The sequence below is a fragment of the Pithys albifrons genome, chromosome 10, assembly GCF_047495875.1.
Source record: "Pithys albifrons albifrons isolate INPA30051 chromosome 10, PitAlb_v1, whole genome shotgun sequence".
Taxonomy (NCBI): domain Eukaryota; kingdom Metazoa; phylum Chordata; class Aves; order Passeriformes; family Thamnophilidae; genus Pithys; species Pithys albifrons.
In genome coordinates this window covers 18,492,234-18,515,929 of record NC_092467.1, presented here as the reverse complement: position 1 = coordinate 18,515,929, position 23,696 = coordinate 18,492,234, and the positions used below count along the sequence as shown (strand labels likewise).

The 23,696-nt window shown below is 37.3% G+C and overlaps 1 protein-coding gene across 1 annotated transcript in view; it reads left to right on the top strand.

Moving 5' to 3' along the window:
- Window positions 1-20,576, top strand: part of HS2ST1 (heparan sulfate 2-O-sulfotransferase 1) — a 74,964-nt gene extending 54,388 nt beyond the window's left edge. Inside the window, exons 2-7 of the mRNA XM_071565204.1 lie at window positions 2,817-3,055; window positions 9,359-9,444; window positions 12,979-13,117; window positions 17,006-17,103; window positions 18,170-18,327; window positions 19,775-20,576. Of these exons, the coding sequence (XP_071421305.1) occupies window positions 2,817-3,055; window positions 9,359-9,444; window positions 12,979-13,117; window positions 17,006-17,103; window positions 18,170-18,327; window positions 19,775-20,001 (947 nt within the window). The 3' untranslated portion in view covers window positions 20,002-20,576. The remainder of the gene's footprint in view (window positions 1-2,816; window positions 3,056-9,358; window positions 9,445-12,978; window positions 13,118-17,005; window positions 17,104-18,169; window positions 18,328-19,774) is intronic.
- Window positions 20,577-23,696: the final 3,120 nt, after the last annotated feature.

The following is a 23,696-nucleotide window of genomic DNA, read 5'->3' as shown; positions in this document are numbered from 1 at the left end:
AGTTTGCAGGGCTGTCATCTGAGCAGATTTTTGGTAAAAGAAGTACTCTTAAATACTTAGTGTCTTCTTCTTCCTTTTAAAATGTAATGTAAAACCCTTAAAGCATACATTGCATTTTCTACCATACTTCTAAAACCACATATGAGCAGTGTTCATTTTTCAACTATTACAGTACTTTTACTTCCAAGATTATTTAAATTTTATAGAGAAGCAAATGAAGTAGTTAATCAAATGTTCATCAACTCATCAAATTCTCTAACTCCTTATTAACTAGGTATCCCAAATACTGTTCTTAGATGTATGTCACCATTACTGGCCCTCTTCTGCCTCCCCAAATAAATAAACAAACAAACAAAGAAATAAGTAAAATCCACATGCATCAAATCACTTATCATTTTAAGAGTTAAACTGACTTCTCAGAAAGTATCAAAAGAGCTTCCTGACTTCACAGGAAAAACTGCAAACTCTTTTTTATTGTGTTATTCATAGACTAGAATGAATAGGGTGTCTGACCAGGTTAGACACTTCAGGTGCTTCATCCCCTTCTCAGTAGCTTTAGTTTCCCTCGCACTTCAGCAGTTTATGTCCTTCACTTCATCTCAGCTTTTGTTTTGTAACTGTTGCAGTTATTTCAAAAAGGTGATTTCAGTGCTTCATCATAAAGGTTAGTTTTTGGTTTAGTTTGCAATTTAAAGGCTCCTTATCCTTTTGTAATAGGACTGTGTGTGTTTCTCACGCTTGGGAAGGTTGTGTTCCTTGAATGAGTTCTTGCTTTCCCCCCTCGACATGGGAGGCTGCAGGAGGTGCAATGTAGTCGCCTTTTGCTAATTGCACCCAATCATACAGCCTTTATATCTTATGCGCGGTCTTTAAAGTGCACTTGTCCCACTAATTCTTGAATCATCGTGGTTTAAGATACCTCATTAGAGGAACACTTCTCATCAATCCTCCTGCAAATCATGTCTGTTTCTCCCGAATGTTTCCTTCTTGCTCATAGAAGGGAAAGTTTCCCTCTGTGCCAACAGCCTCTACAGCCCTGGGGTTCTGTGTGGCTAAGATTCAAATCTAGCTTACATCTACTACTCTGGTGGAGAAATACCAATTAAATTTGTTTCATTTTAGCCTCTCTAGGTGGTATTAAGTATCCGTGTAGCCTTGGGCAGACACATGGATATATCCCCTAACAAATGCTTCCACTAATCTCTTACTGGCAGGAAGGGGAGAGTTGCCAGCCCCATTTTGTTGCAGCCATGCTCACATAGATGAAACCCCGGGTCTGTTGCCCTCTCTTTCCAAAATAGGACATTTGCCAGCAGTGATGGGAGAGGTAGCAAATGAGAAAGGAAGGAGCAAAAACTGTGACTGATGTAGTGGGGAGCAACAGATGTCATGTGGAAAATTGAGATATACTCAATAAGCGTTTTCTACAAACATTTTCATACTGATGTAACTTAGTTATGGGGTGTGAGAAGTGAGCATATGAGAGAGTGAGTGAGTTTAAGCTTTAAAGCATTTTAGACAGATGGAAGTTTCTGGTTGAAGACAATTTATCTGGAATTACAGGCTACTGGTGTTCACAGCTTAATGATTCTGCTTTAAAAGTGATTTTATGTTATAATTAAAGAGATATGGTGAAAGAGAATAGAAGGAGCTGGGCTAAGGAAGCAAGGGAAGTAAAGGCCAGGAGCTGCTGCTGTTAAAATTGTGTCATCCATACTCTGTGTAAGAACTTAATACAGAGAATTACAGGTTACTCTTGTGTTATCAGCTTCAGCTTGTACTGTTGACAAATGCAGATTTCTTTGAATACATTATTAAAGGCAATATCACCATAAATGAATGAGAAAAGATGCTTTGACATCTATATTACAAATCATATTGAAGTATATACTTAGGTAGAACAGAACAAAGCTGTGTCTGAATCAGCACAGGCTATTTGATATTCAGCAGCATACCAAAAAAGATTAAAAATGTTGTAATACTGCGAGTTTTACTTTCCAAAGAAGCTTTTAGCACTTGAAGCAGTGTTCAGTTACTCAGAGATTGCCCTTTGTGTAAAAGGAAAGATGGTTTATTTGCAAAGTACTCCCCTTGCCAAAATGTTTTGTTCATAGCTTGCTTTTCCATGTCCCTTTCTTTTTGATGCATCTGAAGTATTTCAGTACTTACAGGTCATTCTTCACCTTAATGTTAACCGTTTTGTAAGCACCTCTTGCTTTTATTCTTGTCAAACTTGAAATTAATAAATCTAATTGAATTGTTGTAAGCCCATTTATTGTAACGCTTTACTCTTGGGGTTTGTATCAATTGAAATAACCAACAATGATTTCATCTGAATGACAGTGCCTCTACAGAGTTTATTGACTTAATCTCTGGTATTAGTATTTCTACTGTTTCCAGAAAATTCATCTTCTTCTAATTGCTTAAGTTATTCCTTCTAATTTTTAAATAGGTGTATTATAGAATGATTTGGGATATTTTGGGGATGTTGCCATTTTGATGCATTATGTACCTTTTTCTTTAGGAATGATGATTTTCAGTGACGTCAGTGTGAGTCATAGAATATGGTGTGTGCTCTCTAAGCATATTGTTTTCAAGTCTTCTTGTTCTGTGTTTGGACTAACTCCCCTTTTGTCTTTCATACATTTTTAAAGATTAAGTTTTCCTTCAGCTGTGTCAGAAATACATATGACAGTAAGTGTTGCTTTCGTTGCCGAGTTATTTAGTGCTTTTGACCAGATTGGTCGTGTTCTAAGGTGTGAACTTGTTAATTGGTGATATTTACATTGAAATTTTGTATTTTTGATCCTTCACAGAAAGGGCTATTGCAAGACATGAAGTCAGAGAAATAGAACAACGTCATACAGTGGATGGTCCCCGACAAGATGTGACACTGGATGAAGAAGATGACGTGGTGATTATTTACAACAGAGTGCCCAAGACTGCCAGCACATCCTTCACAAATATTGCCTATGATCTTTGTGCGAAGAACAAATATCATGTTCTACACATCAATACAACCAAAAATAATCCTGTTATGTCTCTGCAAGATCAGGTAAGCTGCTGTATTTGGGATGTCTTTATGACAGGGGGAAAGCAGAGAAAAAAATTTGCTATTGCAGACTTAAAAGATCTGATGTAATTGGCTTTTATGTCATGTTTTCCAATATAAATGAATTCTAATCTGTTCGTATTTTCTTTGTAAAGAGTTAATATTATTTCTTAAATAGTAGCATTAGATTTTCACAGGGCCAGTGGAGGCGCTAAGTAGCTCTTTGTTGGACAAAAACAAAGCTAAAAAGGAACAAGCTGGGACAGAGATGACCTCTGTTGTTACAACTGGTTTGGCTGTGTAATAGTACTTGCCTGTCACCTCTGTCTGCAGTGAATGCAGTTGTAGGTGATTTCCTCTGTGAGTAGTACAGGCACTGTGCCGAGCTGTCAGGACTATACTTGTATCTTTAGTACTGGGTCTAGTCAGGTCTCACAGGTGTTAAAAAACCGGTAGAAAGAAGTGGTTGTAAATAGCTTGCTCTCTAAAGGATGGGTCACTTTGCATCCACCTAAAGTTTGCACTAAAATCACTGTAGTCCCAGGCTAGAAATGATCCTGGCTACCACTGCATCAGATGGTGAGTATTAAAAAAAGATGATGAAGGATCAATGCCCTGTTTTCCTTGAAGTGGGCTGAAAAAGAATAGGTTTTTTGTTTTATTTTTTTTAAGTATTTCTTTGGTTGTCATGAGTGCACTTGCAGGGCACCCAGGTCAGAGATCTGAAACATCACTTTGTCATCGTCCCTGTCTGTAAAACAAATGTTTCCAAACTCTCAGGTCTGTGCTGCCAGCTGTACGCTGATCATCCTAGGCTAATATGCAGCAGAGGCAGGAGCTGTTCTGCATTGCAGCATGTCAGCACTGAGCCTGCAGCTCCTTAAGCGGATGTGTCCAGGCAGCAGCAGCTCAGCACAGCTGCTGGGCTGGGGCAAGGGAGGCAGAGCCAACAGCTCTCTGCCTCTGGCTCTGTTTGGGGGGAGGCTGAGGTGGGGATCTCAGTGCAGGGGACAGAGTGTACTTGGGTGGGACTGGAATCTGGTTTGTGATAAAGGAGTTGTGTTATTGTTAGTATTTGTTATGAAATCATTTCTTAAATATGAAGGTGATATTGTCATGATTACTGAGATTGCCGAGAGTAAATCCGAGAGCCATCCCTGTGGTCCAGTCCCCTGTGTGGAACAAACACTGAAGTCCTGTGTACTTAGAGCAGAGTGATTTTTCGAAATATTTAATAAAGCTATATCTGTTAATTAAAAATCATGCTTAAGTCAGTCATACTTAGTGTTGCACTGCCCACCACAAATTCTGCTTCTGTCAAGTTGTCTCTTTGAAATGTAGTGGTCTGTCCTGAAGGATAGAAGGGCTAGTCATTGATGCTATAAATTAAACGTAGGCTACCTTAACTTAAATTTCTACTTCTGTTTGAACTTCATTCTAATAAAATTTGTTTTTCACTGGCTTAGTGCTGTCTAAGAAAAACTCTCCTCTTCATCTTCCCTCTAATAATTATCAGTTGAAAAATGAAAATCCACCAGTGCTGGTCATGTATATAGTACTGGCAGTCCTATCTTAATTTGATACTGTGCTGTTGTCCAAGCTAGTAAACTATGTATTTTAATTATACGGTGGATACTACTCTTCTTCAATTACCATTAACTGGGAGATGATGTCAACTAAAAACTTCTTATATTGCGTAGTTGTTCAAAGGTGAAGAAATAATTATTCATCTTTAGTATATGGAGATAGCAACTTGCCATTGTAAGTCATAGTGCTAGTTCTGGAGGTGGCAGGGATGCTGACTGGTAGCTGATGTGGGCTTGGATTTGCATGACATACTCACACGCCACCTTCATCAGTATAGCTCGTTTGATGCATTAGGTGTATATGCACCAGTAGTATAATACATAAACACATCATAGGGCCAAAATTGTTCTATTAGTGATGCTGTTTGTTAAAGCACATCTGCATAAGCAAGAGGAAGATTGCCTTGGGCCTGGCAGAAATTTGTAAAATAGTGAGCCTTCCTTTATGCACTATTTCTGCTATGCTTTTTCCAAACTAGTGTAATTCTGTAACAGCTTTTAAATTCTCTGCCAGAGAATTCTCTTCTTGAATGTGATCTCAAAAATTGCTGTTTAAAATCCACTCCAAATATAATCTATATCTGATTTGAGATAATCTGATAAGAGTCCTAATGCCCATTTTAGTTTCAGATGGAACTTGCCCCAGCAGCCTTCCTTTATTTTGCAGCATCTCTGGCAGCAGGATCCTGGGAACTACCCCTCTCTCCCCAGGTTGGGCCTTTCCTCCGCAGCGAGCTGATTGCTGTGTTGCCCGTGTTTCATTTCTGACCTGTGTGGTCTGTAGTAGAAACAGTTGCTTTCTTCATTAAATCAGAGTAATTGTTTGGTTGGATTGTATTTGTTGCTTGCATGTTTCAGCACTGACACTTTCTTTCTGTACAAGTGTGCCAATATTGTGGCTATCGGGATGGCAGACCAGCCACACAAACTTTATAATTTTTTTACATGGTGAAATTGCCATCTAAAACATCTAAAATGAAATGATTGTTCTGCATTGCAGCATGTATTCTTGATACAGTATTAGAAAAGTGGGTATGAGAACATTCTCTGTGCTGTTGTGAATGGTCCAATTACCCAGTGTTTCACTCCCTCAGTTTGCTGTTTTCTGTTTCTTGTTCTTTTTTCTCCTGGAATTTCTGTCTCCATTTTTCTCAGAAGAGCAACCTGAAAATATATCATCTTGCTTGCAAGTGTGTTCTAAAACAGTGGCCTCTCAGAAGACAACACACTCATACTGACTTTAGGAGTATTTATTTCTTCTGTTAGTGAAAGTTTCAATGGCTGTCAGAAGTTGAACAAGTAAAAGGTTGCAGCAACTCTCTTAGAATTGGAAGTACTGTCATATGCTTCTGAACTTTTAAGAATTTTTCCCTTGGGAGTTAGATGGTCTAGCGAGTGCTGCATGTGTGCCAGTTGTATTTTTCCTTCTGAGGAGGAAGTGTTTGTGCCACTTGGGTATCCTGGCTGTACTGTGGCTGGACCCATGAACTCAATCTTTTCATCATCTCACAAAATTGGTTCTTAACTGCCCTTGCCTTGAGCTTCCTTGTGGTTGCTCGTGGCATGCAGCCAAGGGTGTGCTGCTAGCCTGTTTCCAGCATTCCTGACCCTCTGATTTAGATCTAAATGCAAATTACTAGCTAATATGGCAGTTAGGGATAGCTAAGCTTTCCGTGCCTTGCTGCAGTAAGATTCTGATTTCAGTCATTCCATCATGTTTGATTTTGAAATCTGAATCTGAGATTTCCTTTAATGGGAACACTGTGTTGGAGTTCAGTCTTACTTGAGAGCCCCTTTTTTGTAGTTCAAATGGAAAAGCCTCATGTGTCCTAACTAGGCTGGGCTTATGATATTCGTCCCTCCAGTTCTTTGTAATTTTAAGTCACTTAATTCAGCAATTGACAAACAAATCTAGGATATAACAGTGTGAAAAGCTGGGTTTGTTTTGATACCAATGTGATACCAGGCCACAGGAGAATGACATACAACCTTTTGGGCACAGGGGTGTATGGGGGTGTGGTGAGACTGTAGAGAAGATAGAGTGAGAGTTTCATTTAGTAGACAGAGGTAAGAGCTTACAATGTCACTTTAGTTTGCTCACACACATTTTTCTCAGACCAAATATGCTGGTTGTATTTTTTTTCCTTTTGGCTTACTGGGAATTGTTTTAAATTCTTTTCATCCTAGAAACTGAATGTATTTAACTTACCTTTCTGGACATCTTATACCCCGGAGTGCATTTGATCTGGCTTTTAATTCAGTGAAGCTCAGCTGATTTCTCACCTAGTAAAGGCTGTGAAGCAACTTTGTAGCTGATTATATAAAAGCACCATGAAAGAACTTCACAGGAATTCCATTCACGTCTATCTGAACTTTTAAAGTCACCTCAAATTTTATTCAGTTGGGTTCAGATGGAGAAGCTTTCTCTGTCTCTTGAAAGCTCCAGTGTCTGCTAAGCCCTGCAAAGAAATGTAAAATTGGTCATATTTTTAACAGTATGAAGCAGTGAGCAATATTCACCTCTGATCTAAAATGTACAAATCCAGACTCATTAGGCTGTCTGTGACCTGGAACAATTCTGATTTTTGGAATGCTGCAGACTATGGGAGAAAAAAAAATCCTTTGCCTGTAGGCTAGTTATAGGTGTCACAAACTATAGTTCTCAGGGGCTCAGTGTGTTGCTGGTCCATCTTAAGGCAGATGTAAATGTCATAGCTGTCATATAAAACCTTTGTAGCCTTCTCTTAGCTTGGCTGATGTTAGAGGTTAGACCGTCCATCCTATGTTCATAAAAATTATTTCCTTAGCAGACAACAACATTGTAAGACAAAGACAATAAAGGATTTTTTTAACTGTTACTGGAACATCTAAGGTTTGATGCTAGATGGTGGAATGGGGATCTGAGACAAAAATCTTGGGATTTTGTACTTAGCATTTCTTTGTGTCTGGTTCTAGTCCATTAGAAACTGAAATCTACATGGTGTTAGATTTCAGAAAGCTTGTTCATGGAAATGTAACTGCAATATACACTTCAATATGCACACTGCACTGCACACCATAGGTGGCATAACTGGTTTACTTGAGGAGTTGTATCAACCAACAATGATATTTTGGGCTTTGTGGGTGAAGGAAAGGAGGATGGTATATACTGTGTATTTAGAAAACTTCTCTCCCAGGTAAACAGATATTCGTAGCTGAGGCTCTCCACTGAAAATGTCTTGGCATTAATCTTTGAAAGATACAGTCAATGAAAGTAGCAGTAAAGGTGGTTCAACTGGATTCAAAGCCCCATGATACCAGTTTGTGCTGTGGATGAAACCAGACAGAAAGCCAATGCAATTTAAGAAACACCACTGTACTACATAGTGTGCAGTGTTTTTCAGCTAGATTTGCCACAATACTCATGTGCAATATATGGTCGAAATTTGTACACTGGAAAGAGTAATGTTGTCTGTTACTAAAAAGTAATGTGTATTTCTTTTACCTGAGAGTCTGAGCCAGTGTTTGAGGAAATAAGTACAGGTTATTGACCTTCTAAACCCTAGACTGCGAGTTTTGCATATTTGAAGAAACAGCAGCAGAGCAGTCTTGCCTCTTAAAATCCTCAATTGCTAGGTTATCATAAATAATAAATATCATGCTTCACGACACTCTCAATCCATTTGACCTTACAGAGTGTTGTCTTGAGCTCTTGAACTTTCATTTTTTACTGTCTTTTCTTACCTCAGTATCTTTATGGTTATCTATTTCACTGTGTAACAGAAAAGATATTGTAGATGTGCAGGAACACTATCTTCTAATTCTCAGCCCTTAGAAATGGCATATCATTGTCAGACAGCTCAGGCAGTGCAAATTTATCATCCTTTCTTTATTATCCAATTCACTAGTTTTGAAATAACTTTCAGTTAAATGCTTTGATGTTAAAATAGTCTGTTCATCTAATAAAGCCAAGCTCTATCAGGATTTGCATGTCCCACTTAATTTCATCACACTTTCTGTTTTGGGGCTTGTATCTTTGTTCTTTGAAGTGTAAAGCTATTCCTATTTTTGTGAAATTTGCCAATAAAGTTAGCTGCTTTATCAGCCCTTGTTCAAGGGCTACTTCATGATTTAACACGAAAGTTTCACTGGAATGTTAGGCTTAAGGTGACTATTCAAAATAGTAAACTCTAGACCTGATTTACACTGCATACATTTATAAAATTTCTGGTTTGCTTGTGCATGGCATTTTGGGATGGGAGAGCAAGTGAACCATCAGATTTTTCTTATGTCCTAGTGAAATAGGTCTGAGAACATGCTTGTAAATCTGGTATACTTTCAACTGAAAGACTAAATACAGATCAGACAATTCTGTCAAAGATGTACATGCCTTTCTACTGAAGGAATTCCACCTTCCTATCAAATGACAAAATGTACTGACAAGAGTATAAATGCTTTTCTTGCTGTTTTTTTGTGATATCTTTCCTTCAATTGCCCTTCTGATTGCTTTATTCTGCTTTTGTTTAGTTTTGGTCATTAAATTGTGAGGATCTAAACTCAGTCATCTATATGCTGCAGAAAAGTCTATTTTCGCTGGCACAATTTTTTTTTAATATTCAAAATAGACCTTTTTTTTCTAATGCATTTTAAGATCTTACTTACAAACTAGGAAACACCATGAATGGGGAAACCTAATGTGTTCCAGCAGTACAGAAACACTTTCTGCTGTCTACTTTTGCAGGTCCGATTTGTGAAGAATGTGACTTCCTGGAAGGAAATGAAGCCAGGATTTTACCATGGCCATGTGTCTTACCTGGACTTTGCCAAGTACGTTCCCTTGCAGGTTTCCGTGCGCGGAGCGGGCTCCGGCCGGGCTCGCAGTGCCCTCTCGTGGGTAGAGGCCGGAACTGCAGCTTGGTAAAAATCATGCAGCGAAATACCCACGATGGGCAATATTTAGGGTTGATTTCCACCGTGTGCTGTTGTCTTCCCGCATGGTAAAATGTAGCCGAGTCTCATTTAAAAATATTTATACACTGGGATTAGTATTCCTTGGCTGTATTGCAAGTTTGCCTTGCTGAAAATCATGGCTGTTCTCTGAAACACTGGCAGTTCTGTCTTAGGATTGGCTTCGTTTGGGGAGGTTTAACATATCTGTTCTCAAAATGTTTCATATACAGTGTAATACCACCTACCTCTGAGGTTTTTTAGTTCTTCTCTACCTTAGTATCCCATTACATTTTATCCAAATCTGAAAAGTCATATTTTAAAGTAGTTTTCTGGCTTTTAATAGTGTGACTTACTGTAAAAAGCACTGAAATAATTCTTATGGAGTTAAATCTTGCTACTTCTAAAATTAATTTAAAATAAAATGGGACAAAAATCTTCCCACTGACTTCAAAGGGTCAGGATCAAATCTGTATTCCCACTTTCATATGTTTCTTCTCTTGTCTTATTTTTGCTTCTGGATCTGCAGCAGTGATCCTGCATAGCTCAGTCTTAGGAAACCTCCCCTTGAACTGACAAGACAGTTTTGCTTAAGGTGCTTACTAGGCAGTGCTTCATCTTGCATTTGGAGCATGTGGAAAATGGCTTAAAATTGAAAAGGGAACTTTCAGATGTCATTATATTTAATTGAACAAATGATAGTAACCACTACTTTTACCTCTTGCCGATGGTCAGTCCTCAATGTTGTTATGTTTCTATACGTTAAAGTATTTATTTAATGAAGTTCTTTTTTTGTATGTAATAATTCCTTTTGTTTAGTCATTTGTTTTAATTATTCAGTCATGTACACTGATTTTTAATGTGAGCTTTTTATTATGAAGAATGAGATGGGAGAGTGAGACCTTCATAGATTTCCAGTACAGTGTGTTATACAATAGATAATTCTAAAAGCTACAGTAGTAGCTGAAAATGACCAATGGCACCAAGTGAAAGCTTGAAGTTTACAAAAAGTAACAGGCAAAAAGACTTACTTGCAAATCAATCAATCAAATAAAACACATTGAATTTCATTAGTCTCCTTTCTGTCTTTTTAAAATTAAAATGCTTCAACATTAAATGCTTGAACGGAGTAACAGCTTTCTGGAACAGCAAAGTTGAATGTTACTTTATACATTACTTACTTCATAAAGCTGAAAACATTTTCACATACTGAAGTTTCTAAAACTAAAATAATTATTTTACATCTAGAAAGCATCTAAGCAATTTCAGAGATTTCTTTCATCTGCATCTTCCCTCCAGGACTGTGTTATCCTTGTCTTTGTTGTTTGTTATCCTTTCACCTAAATGATTTATTTTTTTTCCCACAACAGCTTGCTTTCTCATACTTTGGGTTTTCATTATTAAAATAATATCTTGAATACGCTGGTTGTGCTTGGCAAGGCCCACACCTTTAAGGCTGTGAGGTATGTTCTTGTAATGAACATTCTTGTAGTTAACAAGTGTGAAGTATTTCAGAAAAGTCAATGCCTTCTTATACAGGGACATCAGACTTAGGTCCTCTGTCAAATATCAGAACTACTTCTTAAATGATGCTGAAACTTAAAGTACTGGATTCCATGGATGACTTGCAGTATTGAGGACAGATTATTGTAACCCACCTGCACAGAAATTAGAGTAATAAAATGTTAAATTTTCCCTCCCCCTATTTTTTTTTTAATTTCTCATCCAGTCTTCCTCCCTGTTTTCTATGGTAAATAGTTGGAAAAAGAAACGTTCTTTGGCAATGCAATTGCCAATTTGTTATCATTATTAATAAGTTACAGTACTAATTGGCTTATGTTGCTGTAACTGAATCTAGTTCATGCAAATCCATATGAATGTACAGTCCAGCACAAACATTTCTAAGGACTTCGACCCCTTCCTTTAACCCATGGGTACATATTATTTGTTGGCTGAGGTGGTTGCTGTGCCCCAGTGGTTCGTTACAGCTTTCTCAGCTTTTGCAGTAGAGCCTGTGGAACACGCGCGTTCTCGCACACTTCAGGGGACCTGAAAGAGGGTGCAGTTCAAAGTCTGGACATTGCATCAAAATGGTTGAAATGTTCACACACCCTATTTTGCAGACTTTGGGAAGTGGGAGCTGGCATGCAGACAGATGTCAGCAATGCCGCCTTTGAATGCTCCAGTCTGAGTCATTGGTACTCTGCTGGCAACACTGGAGAATCTGTAGCCTTTAACAATTTCTCTGTCTGTAGTGCTGGTCTTTTGCCAAAGTAATGCCTGTTAATTGTTCTTTTCTAATTTCCTCCTTTCTGCTGCTTATTCTGTGTTTCTGTTCTTCAGCTTTTGAGCTTAAGATTCCTCATATGTACAGTATCTGGTAGTAAAATTTACAGAGTACCCCTTTAACAGTAATGGTACTGCATATCAAAACTATGAGTGCTCTCTGTTTTAGCCGAGCTAGGAGGCTTGAATGGCCCTCTGTCAATGCAGAACACTTTCCCGGTTTGCATGGAAACAGAAGAGAACTTTTTTTCCAGCTCCTAGCTTTACTCCAGGCCACTTGACACACTTGCAATTTCCATTGTGATGTAGACTCTTTAATGTTTAGATACCATAATTATTTGCCACAATGATGTCTCAAATGGAAGAAAAAGTAAAACTGAGAAATGTGTTGTAAAAGCTGGCTTGAACATAGATCATTGAAAGGTAATATTTGTGCAAAAGTCTTGGTGTTTTAAATCTTTGTCACATGTCCTATGAGCTTACCACCTCATTTCATCAGGCTTCCTGTTTGCACTACAGTAGATAAAATTTTTGCTTAGGGTAAACATCTAAGGAAAAATGTAGTATCTTTAGATAGTATCTGTAACCATATTAACTTCTTTGTCTTAGACTTATATGTAATAAGCATAGCCATACACATCCAGCCCAGGTTGACGGGCTCTGAGCTCTGTCTTCCTGCTGTTAGAGTTAATGTTTCTGACAACTGGAGACCTGCCAGGAAAACCACTTGCAGCATTGCAGTTCAGGAGGGCAGGAACTAAATATCAAACTTCTTCAAATTTATAAACACATATGAGGCTGCTAATCTAATTAAGACATTTCTAGGGTAAGGTTGGGTTTGTAAATGTTTTTAGTATCTATTTGTGTGAAAATATGTCAGTTTTGTTTGTTTCTTCAATAAAAAAATCCTAATGTCATAATCCTAGGCAAACTGAAATTGAATTGACTTTCACATCCACGTAATGCACTGCATATGAGGATGAAAAGAAGTGATCATTAAACTTCCTCTCAGTATCATCTGTTTTGTGTAGAGATTTCTGTTGTGTCAATAGAGACAGGCTTTTAAGTATTAGATGAGAAGCTTTGATTTGTCCTTTGAAAGATTTTTTTTTTCCTCTTTTACTTTAGATTTGGTGTTAAAAAGAAACCAATTTACATAAATGTCATAAGAGATCCTATAGAACGACTAGTTTCTTATTATTACTTTCTGCGCTTTGGAGATGATTACAGACCAGGGCTACGGAGGCGAAAACAGGGGGATAAAAAGGTAAAGTACACTTTATTACACGTGTTGTACTTACTAAAGTTAGTGTGAAGACAATTTTTAAAATATCCTGGTAAAAGCTGAATCATTCTTTTATCAGCCTTTGTGATAATGGTGACTTTGTAAGTTATATTCTCTACTTCATGTCCATAATGGAGCCGAGCATGATGTTAAGGATGTTCTTTGTACCCTTGTAAACTCACTTTATGTTGCGATTCGTTAGTAACCCAATTTATTTTATTTTTAAAAACATAAACATTTCAATGAACTTCTGTAAAGAGTCTTTCTGAAAACTGTAGAGTATGATACATACATTTCTGCACTTCCTCCATCTGTCTTAAGTGACTATAGGATCAGGTTAGCACATTCAGACATTGACTACTAATACAGTTTCAGAATGGCAACGTCATGTAGTCTCCAAAATATATTTATTCCATAAAGAATCTATACATCCACTGCTGTGGTTTGCAGTAAGATATTTATTGGGGCATGTTGCTTTGGATTTTTCCTATATTGGAAGAAAGTTAGGGTATTAAGTTTGTGAGTATAGTTTATAAAACTATAGGTAGAACAGTATCCTTTATGAAATGTAATGAGGTTTTGTACTTTACAGGGCCAAATACTGTTTAGAACTTCAGTGACAATATTTTCTTGAGCTGATGCAATTTTTCTGTAATGTTGTCACATGGTGTGAATACCAAGCGATATTGAAAAAATAAGCAAAAATCATACTAAATACAGCTTAGTCTATAAACTCCATAACAACTAATACATGTGACTAATCATTTCATGTGCTGCCCCCCATCTAAATAGTGCTTTTTAAATATTGGGAGTAGACCATTCCTCTTTCCAGTTGGTAACTAACTGCTCCTCTGTTAATTTAGGGTTTAGTGCCATCTTCAGCTACTGCATTTCAGGTTGTCCAGGCATCCTACAGTATAGGTAGAAGAAAGCTTCAAGAATAAATTAAAATTAAGCATAAAAAATTGTCTTCATAGAACTGAAATGACAGATGATCTGATGATATGGTATCTTAAAGGCCTTTTTAAAAAGAGAGATGGGATCTCATATTTGTGACCTATTCTTTTCCATGAGAAGCCAATGGAATTCTTTCCTGATGGAGATCAATCACTTGGAAAGCTGAGCATGCTGACAAATCCAAGCTGTTTATAGGATTTAAAACTTATTAAAAAGAGTGAAATTTAACAGTGTTGTTTTAGTTTTGAATTATAATCCAAACAGCCTTGTTAGGTAGTCAATTGGAAACATTAAGCTAAAAATCCCTAATGCTTCCACTTGGTAGACTGCACTGTAAGCTGATTTGCTGGGAAAAGTTGAAATGCATTCCTGTTTATAATGTGTGCAATGCATTGCATTAATAATTTTGTGGCTTTCTATCAAATACACTTTTTTTAATTTTGTCACTATAATAGCACTTTATTTAGGTCTGAGACTTAGTTGCTGTTATAGAGATTAACATGTCCTGTAAGTGTCTCAAGTTCATTTAAATTGAAATTGATTTACTATATGAAGTGTTAGGATTTCTTTGATTTAAATCAGGTAATACTTAGATTCCATAGTGTCCCTAGAGAACTGTAGATGTACAGATGATATCAGTTTTACATAAATCAGCAGTGCCCTGGCAGCCAGGGGGGCCGACTGTGTCCAGGGGGCATCAGGCACAGCAGCACCAGCCGGGCGAGGGATGGGACTGTCCCGCTCTGCTCTGTGCTGGGGTGGCCTCACCTGCAATACTGGCAGCAGTTTGGGGCACCACAGTGTAAGAAAGACATTAAGCCATTAGAAAGTATCCAAAGGAGGGCAACAAGGATGTTGAAGGGCCTTGAGTGGAAGCCCTATGAGGAGTGGCTGAGAGCACTTGGTCTGTTCAGCTTGGAGGAGTCTGAGGGGAGATCTCATTGCAGTTACAACTTCCTCATGAGGGAAAGAGGAGGGGCAGGCACTGATCGTGTCTCATTGGTGACCAGTGATAGAACCTGAGGAAATGGCCTGAAGTTGTCAGGGGAGGTTTAGGTTGGATATCTGGAAAAGGTTCTTCACTCAAAGGGTGGTTGGGCACTGGAACAGGCTCTCCAGGGAAGTGGTCACAGCACCAAGACTGACAGAGTTCAAGAAGCATTTGGGATGATACTCTTGGGCACATGGTGTGACTCTTGGGGATGGTCCTGTGCAGGGCTGAGAGCTGGACTCAGTGATCCTTGTGGGTGCCTTCCAACTCAGCAAGTTCTGTGAAAATGGATTGCAGTGTCTCTAATACAGATATTTATTCTAATATGTGTGATATTAGATTCCCTAAGAGCTCTTCAAGTGAAAAGTAGGAAAGGTCAAAAATTGCTTCTGGTGGAAGTCAGCTGTTCCTTTATTAGTGGAAAAGAATCTCAATGTACTTTACAACCTTGTCCTTTCCTAGTCCATACCACAACATTTGTATGGAAGAAATCTTCATTCTTTTTTTTTTTCGTGTATCCCTGTGCTTCCAGTTGTAGATAGCTTGGCTCCAAGTGCAGAGTCTTTAAAGACAAGTGTTTCTTAACATAAATCCTCTGGATGGAGCAGTCAAGGTAGGTACATGAGAGGAATTGTGGAAGGAGGCTTGTCCTGTTTCATCTTACTTAGAAAATTATTTGCTCCCTTTTGCTTACTAACTGTAAAATAACCTACAGGTATGAGAAAAGAATCGTGTGTTTAGACAGATGCCAGTTCATTTTTAGTATATACATTTATAAGTTAGGAGGTGCATTTAACAGCTTAGTTCTAAGGTAACATTGGAGTTATCCAGTATTCATGGTAGTTTAGTGCAGAATTTCTCTAGAGAATTATGCTGGGAAAAGCATACCAGTACCTTGTTTTCCTAGTTAAGCTGCATTTTTATCTGTAATGTGTGACATATACAGGGTATTCTAAATTCAAAGTTCATTAGGAGCCAAGGCACCACAACTTATTCCCTGCTTTGACATAGTAGCAGTAAATTTTTCAGATTATCTCAGAAACTTCACCACAAAATAGAAGCAAATTATGCTGTCTTAGTTCTTAAACCCAAATAATTATGCAAATGCGGTTTTTTACATTGTTGTTTTGAACAGAAACTTGTAATTATGAAGAAGACACAGTCTGAAAAGTTGTCTGTGATTGCTTATTATTAAATATCTAGATACATGGCTTATATCTTGGTTAGAAATATCATAAGTGCTTACTTTATGCTGACCCAGTAGAACATTTACAACTTGTTTCCAGTGGTAATGGAGTTGGTAGTATAACTGTGTTACTGCAGTTCAAACTCTGCATTGCTACAGCTGTGTGTCCATGTAGAGAGTAATATTCTATGGAATATTCTGTTAGGCAGTGAACACCTTCCTTTCAGTTCTTCTGATTGCCAAAACCAAATTAGCCTCTGATATGGCAGTTATTTGTCATAATATTTAAAATATAATAGAACAGTCTTTAATCTAAAACATGAAATGCACAGTGTTCTGTTATAAAGATCCAGCTGTTTCAGGATCACAAAATTCCTGATGGCATTTCATGCTGTGTTTTTAATGACTTCTTTTATAAGGGAAAATAATTATATCAATACTTACTGACTATCTGTGCTAGTTTTGACAAATAGCCTTTGCTAAGGTTATATCAAAGGTATATCAGTGTATGTCAGGTAAGATCAATTGTTCATTAGTTGTAACCATAGAAGACTGGCCAAGCAGTATTTTAATTGAGACTAATAGGTTATCTTAATAATACTGTGAAAGCAAGGTTTCTTTTTTTTTCTTTCACGTCATATCTTCTGTCCCCTCTACATTTAGCAACTAGCCAGTTTGAAATGTTTGATATGTATCTGAGATTTTAAAGTTCAAATCAATTTTGTCTCTGTTCCAGACCTTTGATGAGTGTGTGGCAGCTGGAGGTTCCGACTGTGCTCCAGAGAAACTTTGGCTTCAAATTCCATTCTTCTGTGGCCACAGCTCTGAATGCTGGTAGGGAGATAAATATAGCTTGTTAGTCAAGTATATCAGTGCTGAAATACAAACTTTAGCAAATTTCCATATGTAGCACATTTGGGGGACAGTGTGAGGAACTGGACCAAGTGAAGCAGTGGGTATACTTTAGTGATGTATTTTCTTTTGAAGGTGCAATTACTGAAACAGTATTGCAGTTCTTTAACCAAGCAATATGTTAGAATACTGTATCAGCAGTGCTATGAGGGAAAACATATGTTTTCAATTTTAAAAATTATTTTTGCAGATACGGAGTCTTGACATTTTTCTCTTATATCAGACTACAGTATCTTTCTTTCCAAATGGAGATATTTTAGTTCAAGCTCTTAAATTTTCTAGGGAGAATAAAATCCTTGAGATCAGCATAAAATTATCTTCTTAAAACTTTACCAGGCATCCAGTAGTCAGTGCTACTTAGTGGACACTGAAACAAAAGCAAATAGTGTCTGTCTGTCAATGCAGTGTGTTTTATAACAACGGCACATACTTTAAAAAACTCTTTAGCCAAAAAAAAAAGAACATAGATTAATGGAAGCATTCTGAGTGATATCAAGGACAATTATTAGTCAAAGGTACTGTTCATTCAAACATAAGCAAAGTAAATGGTCGCTTGGGAGCTCCTCTTTCAGTGCCTATGGGTCAGACCTATCTGCACTGTGGCCAGGTGGAGAAGGAGAGAAGGAAAGAAGATGCAAAAGGGAAGGTGTGTTCTTATCAGATTTATGGTATCTAATGGGAAAGGGGAGACCAAGTATTAACATTGAGAAAATGTAAATCTTCCAAAGATTGCATTAATAGAGACATTAATCATCTACACGCATCGGGCATGTTTGTGGAGACTCCTCTATAAATAGAGGAGTCACATTTTTAGGTAAGAACACAGACAAGAGAAAATGGAAAGGGAAATGAAGTTACAAATTGTTATAACTTGGAATGAGTCTTGCCTTTGCTATTCAAATGTCCTGTTGTGAAGTAATCTGCACCCAGAGACCAAGGATTGTTGGCTGCCACCAGAACTTGCTGTAATTGTTCTCTGTCATTTTAGGAATGTAGGAAGCAGATGGGCTTTGGAACAAGCCAAATACAATCTGATTAATGAATACTTCCTAGTGGGAGTTACTGAAGAGCTTGAAGACTTTATCATGTTATTGGAGGCAGCTTTGCCCCGGTTCTTCAGGGGTGCCACAGAACTGTACCGGACAGGTATTTACGAAGTTGATATCCATGGATTCCATGGATTGTTCATCCTCTTCTTGCCTTTTTAATGTGAATTTTGTAGACTTAGATGAACAGTTTTGAGGCTCTGACAGTCTTTCGCCTCTCAGCTGGCTGATGCTCCTACCAAAAAGATAAACTCCTTTTAAAAGATTCACAGCAATGTTTATTTTGAGGGTAGCCCAAGTATCTTCCTGCCTTACACAAATTGTAAATATTTAAAGTAGGAGTAAAGGCAGTTCTGTAGGTATACTGCACGTAAAAAAATGTAACAGAACATTTTATAAGGTCTTGCAGTGACTTCAGTTTTTTAAAGTGGATAATGTGGCAGATTTCCATTTCTTGAGAAGCTCTTCTGAAATTAAATGTGCTTGCAGCCTGGTTGGCTGAGCAATAAGGCCCGAGGGATGCAGAGACCCAGGGACATGTTTACCTTCCTGGGCTCCTAGGAAGACGTAACATAGCTAGTAGCTCAGTTTCTAGGAGCTGGCCATGCAATTTGTGGTGAAGAAAAGGTCCCTCTTAGCAGGGCTTCTATCTACAAATAGAGGGAGAAAAGGGTCTGATGTATAGAACCTAGATGTGTATTATTAACAAGCTTATTACAAAGCCACAGGTAGCACTTCTTAGGGAAGGTCATCATTTTAGTCATCTTTGCCTCAGGAACTCTGTGCTACAGGGATGTGGCTTATGCATCATTTATGATAAGACCATAGTATCCTATTTAGATGGGAGAATAATGCTTTAAATGACATTAGTAGAGATTATATTTTGATGAGAAAGAGACAACTGAAATCACATGAAAACAGGATTTTTTTTCTCCTTGGTGGAGAGCTAAAAAGGGCTTACACCAGTGCAGTGGTTTTTCCAGAACAGGTTTAGGGTGTTTTTGTAGTCTGAATTAAATATAAACATCCCTGGAGGTATTTAAAAGATCTGTAGATATGGCACTCAGGAACATGGGTTAGTGGGGTTTGGCAGTGTTATTTGGGGTTGGACTCTGTGACCGTAAACATCTTTTCCAACCTAAATGTTTCCATGCTTCTATGAAAGAAGTTCTTGTTCTGCAGTTTCTAAAATTCCTAACATTTTTGATACCAGATTAACATCTAAATAATTAATTTTGAAAGACCAATCTTGCTCCAAATATATTATGTGGAGTAATCTCGTTCCTTAATTGAATGTTCATTCCCTGGGTTTATTAGAGTAAGGAGGAAGAATTGAAAGAATTGATGCAAAATTCATTAACATTTAGTGAGAGACTGTAGTTTTTCAACCCTGCACGTTATGTTGATAAATTCTGGGTTAAAACCTGTCACTTCTGATGCAGTTTGTCAACATGCTGAGTGTAAAAACTCTGTAAATAAAATGACTGTAAACATTTTTTAAGCATGTGAACTTTAAAGTGAAGCTATTGCTTTCGTTTTGCATTTAGGAAAGAAGTCTCATCTTAGAAAAACAACTGAGAAAAAACTTCCCACAAAAGAAACTATTGCCAAGCTACAACAGTCTGAAATCTGGAAAATGGAGAATGAGTTCTATGAATTTGCACTGGAGCAATTTCAGTTTGTCAGAGCACATGCAGTTCGGGAAAAGGATGGAGAATTGTATATTCTGGCTCAAAACTTTTTCTATGAAAAGATTTACCCTAAATCAAACTAAGAACGCTATACTGTTAGATTTATGGACCTAAATCTTGATCACATCATCATCTTAGTCCTCAGCCATGGAAACTAGATTGCTTGTAGACCTCCAAGACATTTCTTTATATGAGAAAAGTGGGCTGTGGATCACCTCCAGGGCTTTGGATATGGCTGTGTTGGTAATCCAGAAGCAAAGGCTTAATTTCTTTTATCTAACTAATATTTTCAGTGGGAGTCTATATCCTTAACCTGAAGAAATCTACACAGTAATTTGGAGCAATTAATACACAGCAGTTCTATTTGAAAATATAAACAAAAATGTTTCTGTTGATGCTCTTTTTAATTTTCAGAGCAATTTATTTTCATTTATACTTCTGTGAAGAGGAAATCATTTTCCCCAGCTTTCAACATGGAAATTTGGGTTGTATACAGTATGAGTAGTCTTAATAACTGGTTGACATCTGTGCTTTGTTTTTGTGAGTCATGTCACATGATATTAATTGGGATGGTTAATCATGTTCTGCTGAGAAATGCTGCTGCTGCTGGGATTGCCCATATTTATATATGTGGTTTTATTAAAAAATTACAACTCTTCATTAGTGTTAAAATGTTATTTTCACATTAATATTGTAAAAAGTTCAAGAATCTGATCAGTGGTGTTTTTGTTTTGTTTTGGTTTACATCTACCACCACTGACTGAGGTTGGGAAAACTACAAAGAAATTTGGTATTGTCTGCATTCTAGTTGATCCTTACACAGTGGTATAAAAACCATGAACTCAGTAAGTTTCTCCATGGATTCTTTGTAATAATTGTAAACTGAGCTATTGGTGAATCCATATTATGACTCTATTAGTGAGCTGTGGTATGGCTAGGGTTTTCCTACTACTTCAATACTTTTATCTGTAGAATATTTTTACTGAGGTGCTTTATAACGTGTTTTAAAGCATTGCATTTACAGAAAGAGTAAAAAATGCTGTAAATACTGCTTATTTTATGTATTTGGACCAAAAGGTTTAAAGTAACTAGTTTAAAGTGGGGGTTTTGCACCAGTTCTGTTACGTGTGAAGTGAAAAACATCCCATCTACTTCCTAGTTGAGTTACCTGCTGGACGTTGCTGAAACACACTTCAGTGACCTCTCTGACTTCAATACCAGAATGTTGTCCGGGGATTCTCTTTGCAGAAATGTAGTCTTCATCCTTTTACTAGGGTAAGAGAACAAGAAGAAAAATGTCATGTGTAGTCTAGTTGAGAAAGATGCAGTGAACTTGATTGACATAATTGTATTTATGTAACTGCCTTACGTGACTGTTGTAAATTTGTGAGTTGCCATCATTAGCAGTGTGAAACACCTGGTAGATGAAGTAAATTGAAATTTGAGAACAGATGTTTTGGGGTCACTGCAATATAGCAAATAGCAGTAGAGAAGTGCAAGAATTTGTTTCCTATTGAATTTTCTTAAAGATCTGAGTGTTTAAACATCTTACACCTGCCTTTTCTTAAAGTGCTTTTCACAGGATTTGGTGGGGGAAGGCACTGAGGAGATACAGTAAGGAATGGTGATAAAGGTTTAAATTCTTAAGGGATGATGCTGAAGGCTGTTTAAAATTAAGGAGTGGAGTTTCTTTAACCAGCTTGTTGTAATGAAAACAAAGGAAATGGAAAATGGTCTGTGAAACTGGATGTCTGCAGCCAAAAGCAACAGCCCAGTTACAGGGAGGATAACGAGAAACTATCAAGTACATCTTGCAGCTTCTTTGTTTTCTTAGATTTTTCCCTTCTAATTTTAAAAATAGATCTCTCTTTGTTCTTCCCAAATAATCAGGGAAGTCCCATCTCAAAGCTTACCATTTATATAGTATGAACCATGCATAAGACTTCCTGTTCTAGCTCTTGTCTATTGACACCAAAAATAATGCCAACGTGTTTGGATATAGGATGTCAGGTCACACATGAAGACATGTTTCCTAACTAAAGAAAGGAACTGAGGAGTCATTCACAAGAAGTAGTTAATGGAGATCTAAAAGTTTTCATTAAAAATCAGTAACTTTTTTGGAAATAATATTTATAATCCCAGGAAAGATTTCCACTTGGTAATAGTTTTATGTTAGATTTTATTTTGACTATCTTGTTTTCCTTCAGAATAATTTGGATCAGTTTACCTTCTTCCATCTCCTTCAAAATTTTCAGAAGAGCACTTCTAAGAGAGAAGAGTATACTAAGTGAAAATACAAAATATTCATCCAAGTAATGAAATAGGTATGTAGATAAATGCTTCTGTATTGAAAAGAAAACAATAGGTGAAACTTCTACTGATTTCAGTAGGGTCTACAGAAACCTGTTCTGCAAGCAATTTTAAAAGCTGTGGTTCTTTTTCTTCCTTCCAGGATTTAGAATTTCTTAACTATGAGTCTTCAATAACAAAAATAATAGAACAATGCAAATTTTTTTTACTTTCAAAAAAGCAATATATTTTTCATGGTTCATGTAAGAGACCACATTTTATTTATTCAAATATCACTTCTTGTTCCTTTCTATGAACTTACAAGGTTGAGACAAACAAGAATTTTAGGAATATGTTTTAAAAATGCTAGCAACAATTGGAGACTATTCATTCCACATGTGCTCTGAGAATGTGATCCTGTGTAGAACACAGAAGGAACCAAGACTCTCTAATTTTTTATCTAGTGCAACCATTAAAGTCAACTGTGAATTTTTAAGAATTCTTTGAATTCAGAACTGACAAACCTGGATTTTCTAAAAGGCAACTTAGGCAAAAGAGCTTTACAGATTTTTATTAGTCTACTGTATTCATCTTCTATTTGGAAATGAAAACAATCCAAGTTGTTGCCATTAAAATATTTTATAGTATATAAATATAATTTATTTCATATATTTTCCCTTAATGACTCATAGTAGAAAGCAGCAATACATGAATTTTTGGTTTTGCAGGTTGTATGGTCAGAACCCCTGTGCAGCCTCCTGAAGATGGATCTGTAACTGAAGTCACTGTACCCTGTGCAGAGGAGCGAGATTGGCTTTTTGCAGGGCTAAGTCCATTTGAAAGGTGCTGAAATACTCATATATTTATATATATAGTTGAGAGTAGATTTTGTTACACTGTTCCTTACTTTCTGTACGAGGTTACTGCCCAGATTTTGTGCAAAACTGTAGCCCTGTTGAAACTCTGCTGTCAGCCCAGTGGCACAAGGTCCAGCTGCACTGGTGACTGCATAGCCATACCCACAGCATGCCCCAGAGCCCTTGTGATACACTGGGCAGTGTTGACAGGAGAGCTACAGTGTTTTTAGCTCCTTCCCATAATAATTCTGCAGCCATGCAACAAGAATTTCACTCTTACTTTGTTAGTGCATCTGTAAGCAGACTCAAGGCTAGGGTGCAAAACATCCCCTGTGCACATTCCTGTTTGCTCTGGGTGGATTTTCAAGCAGTCTCTCTATTACTATGCTGATCATGGCTTCATTTTCAAACAGGCATGAAAATTTATAGTCATAGAATATGGGAGATGAAGAACCAGCCCATCTTGGTCATTTGAAATGCCTTTTCTGGGTATTTAGTTTTTCTGAAGATACCTAGCTATTTTTACATTACAGGAATAAACTTTTGCTTTTGATGGTCTTAGAGCAGTTATATTTTATATCAGGGAGAATTCAGCTATTTTCTGTCATACTTCTGTTAAAATTTTCCATTAA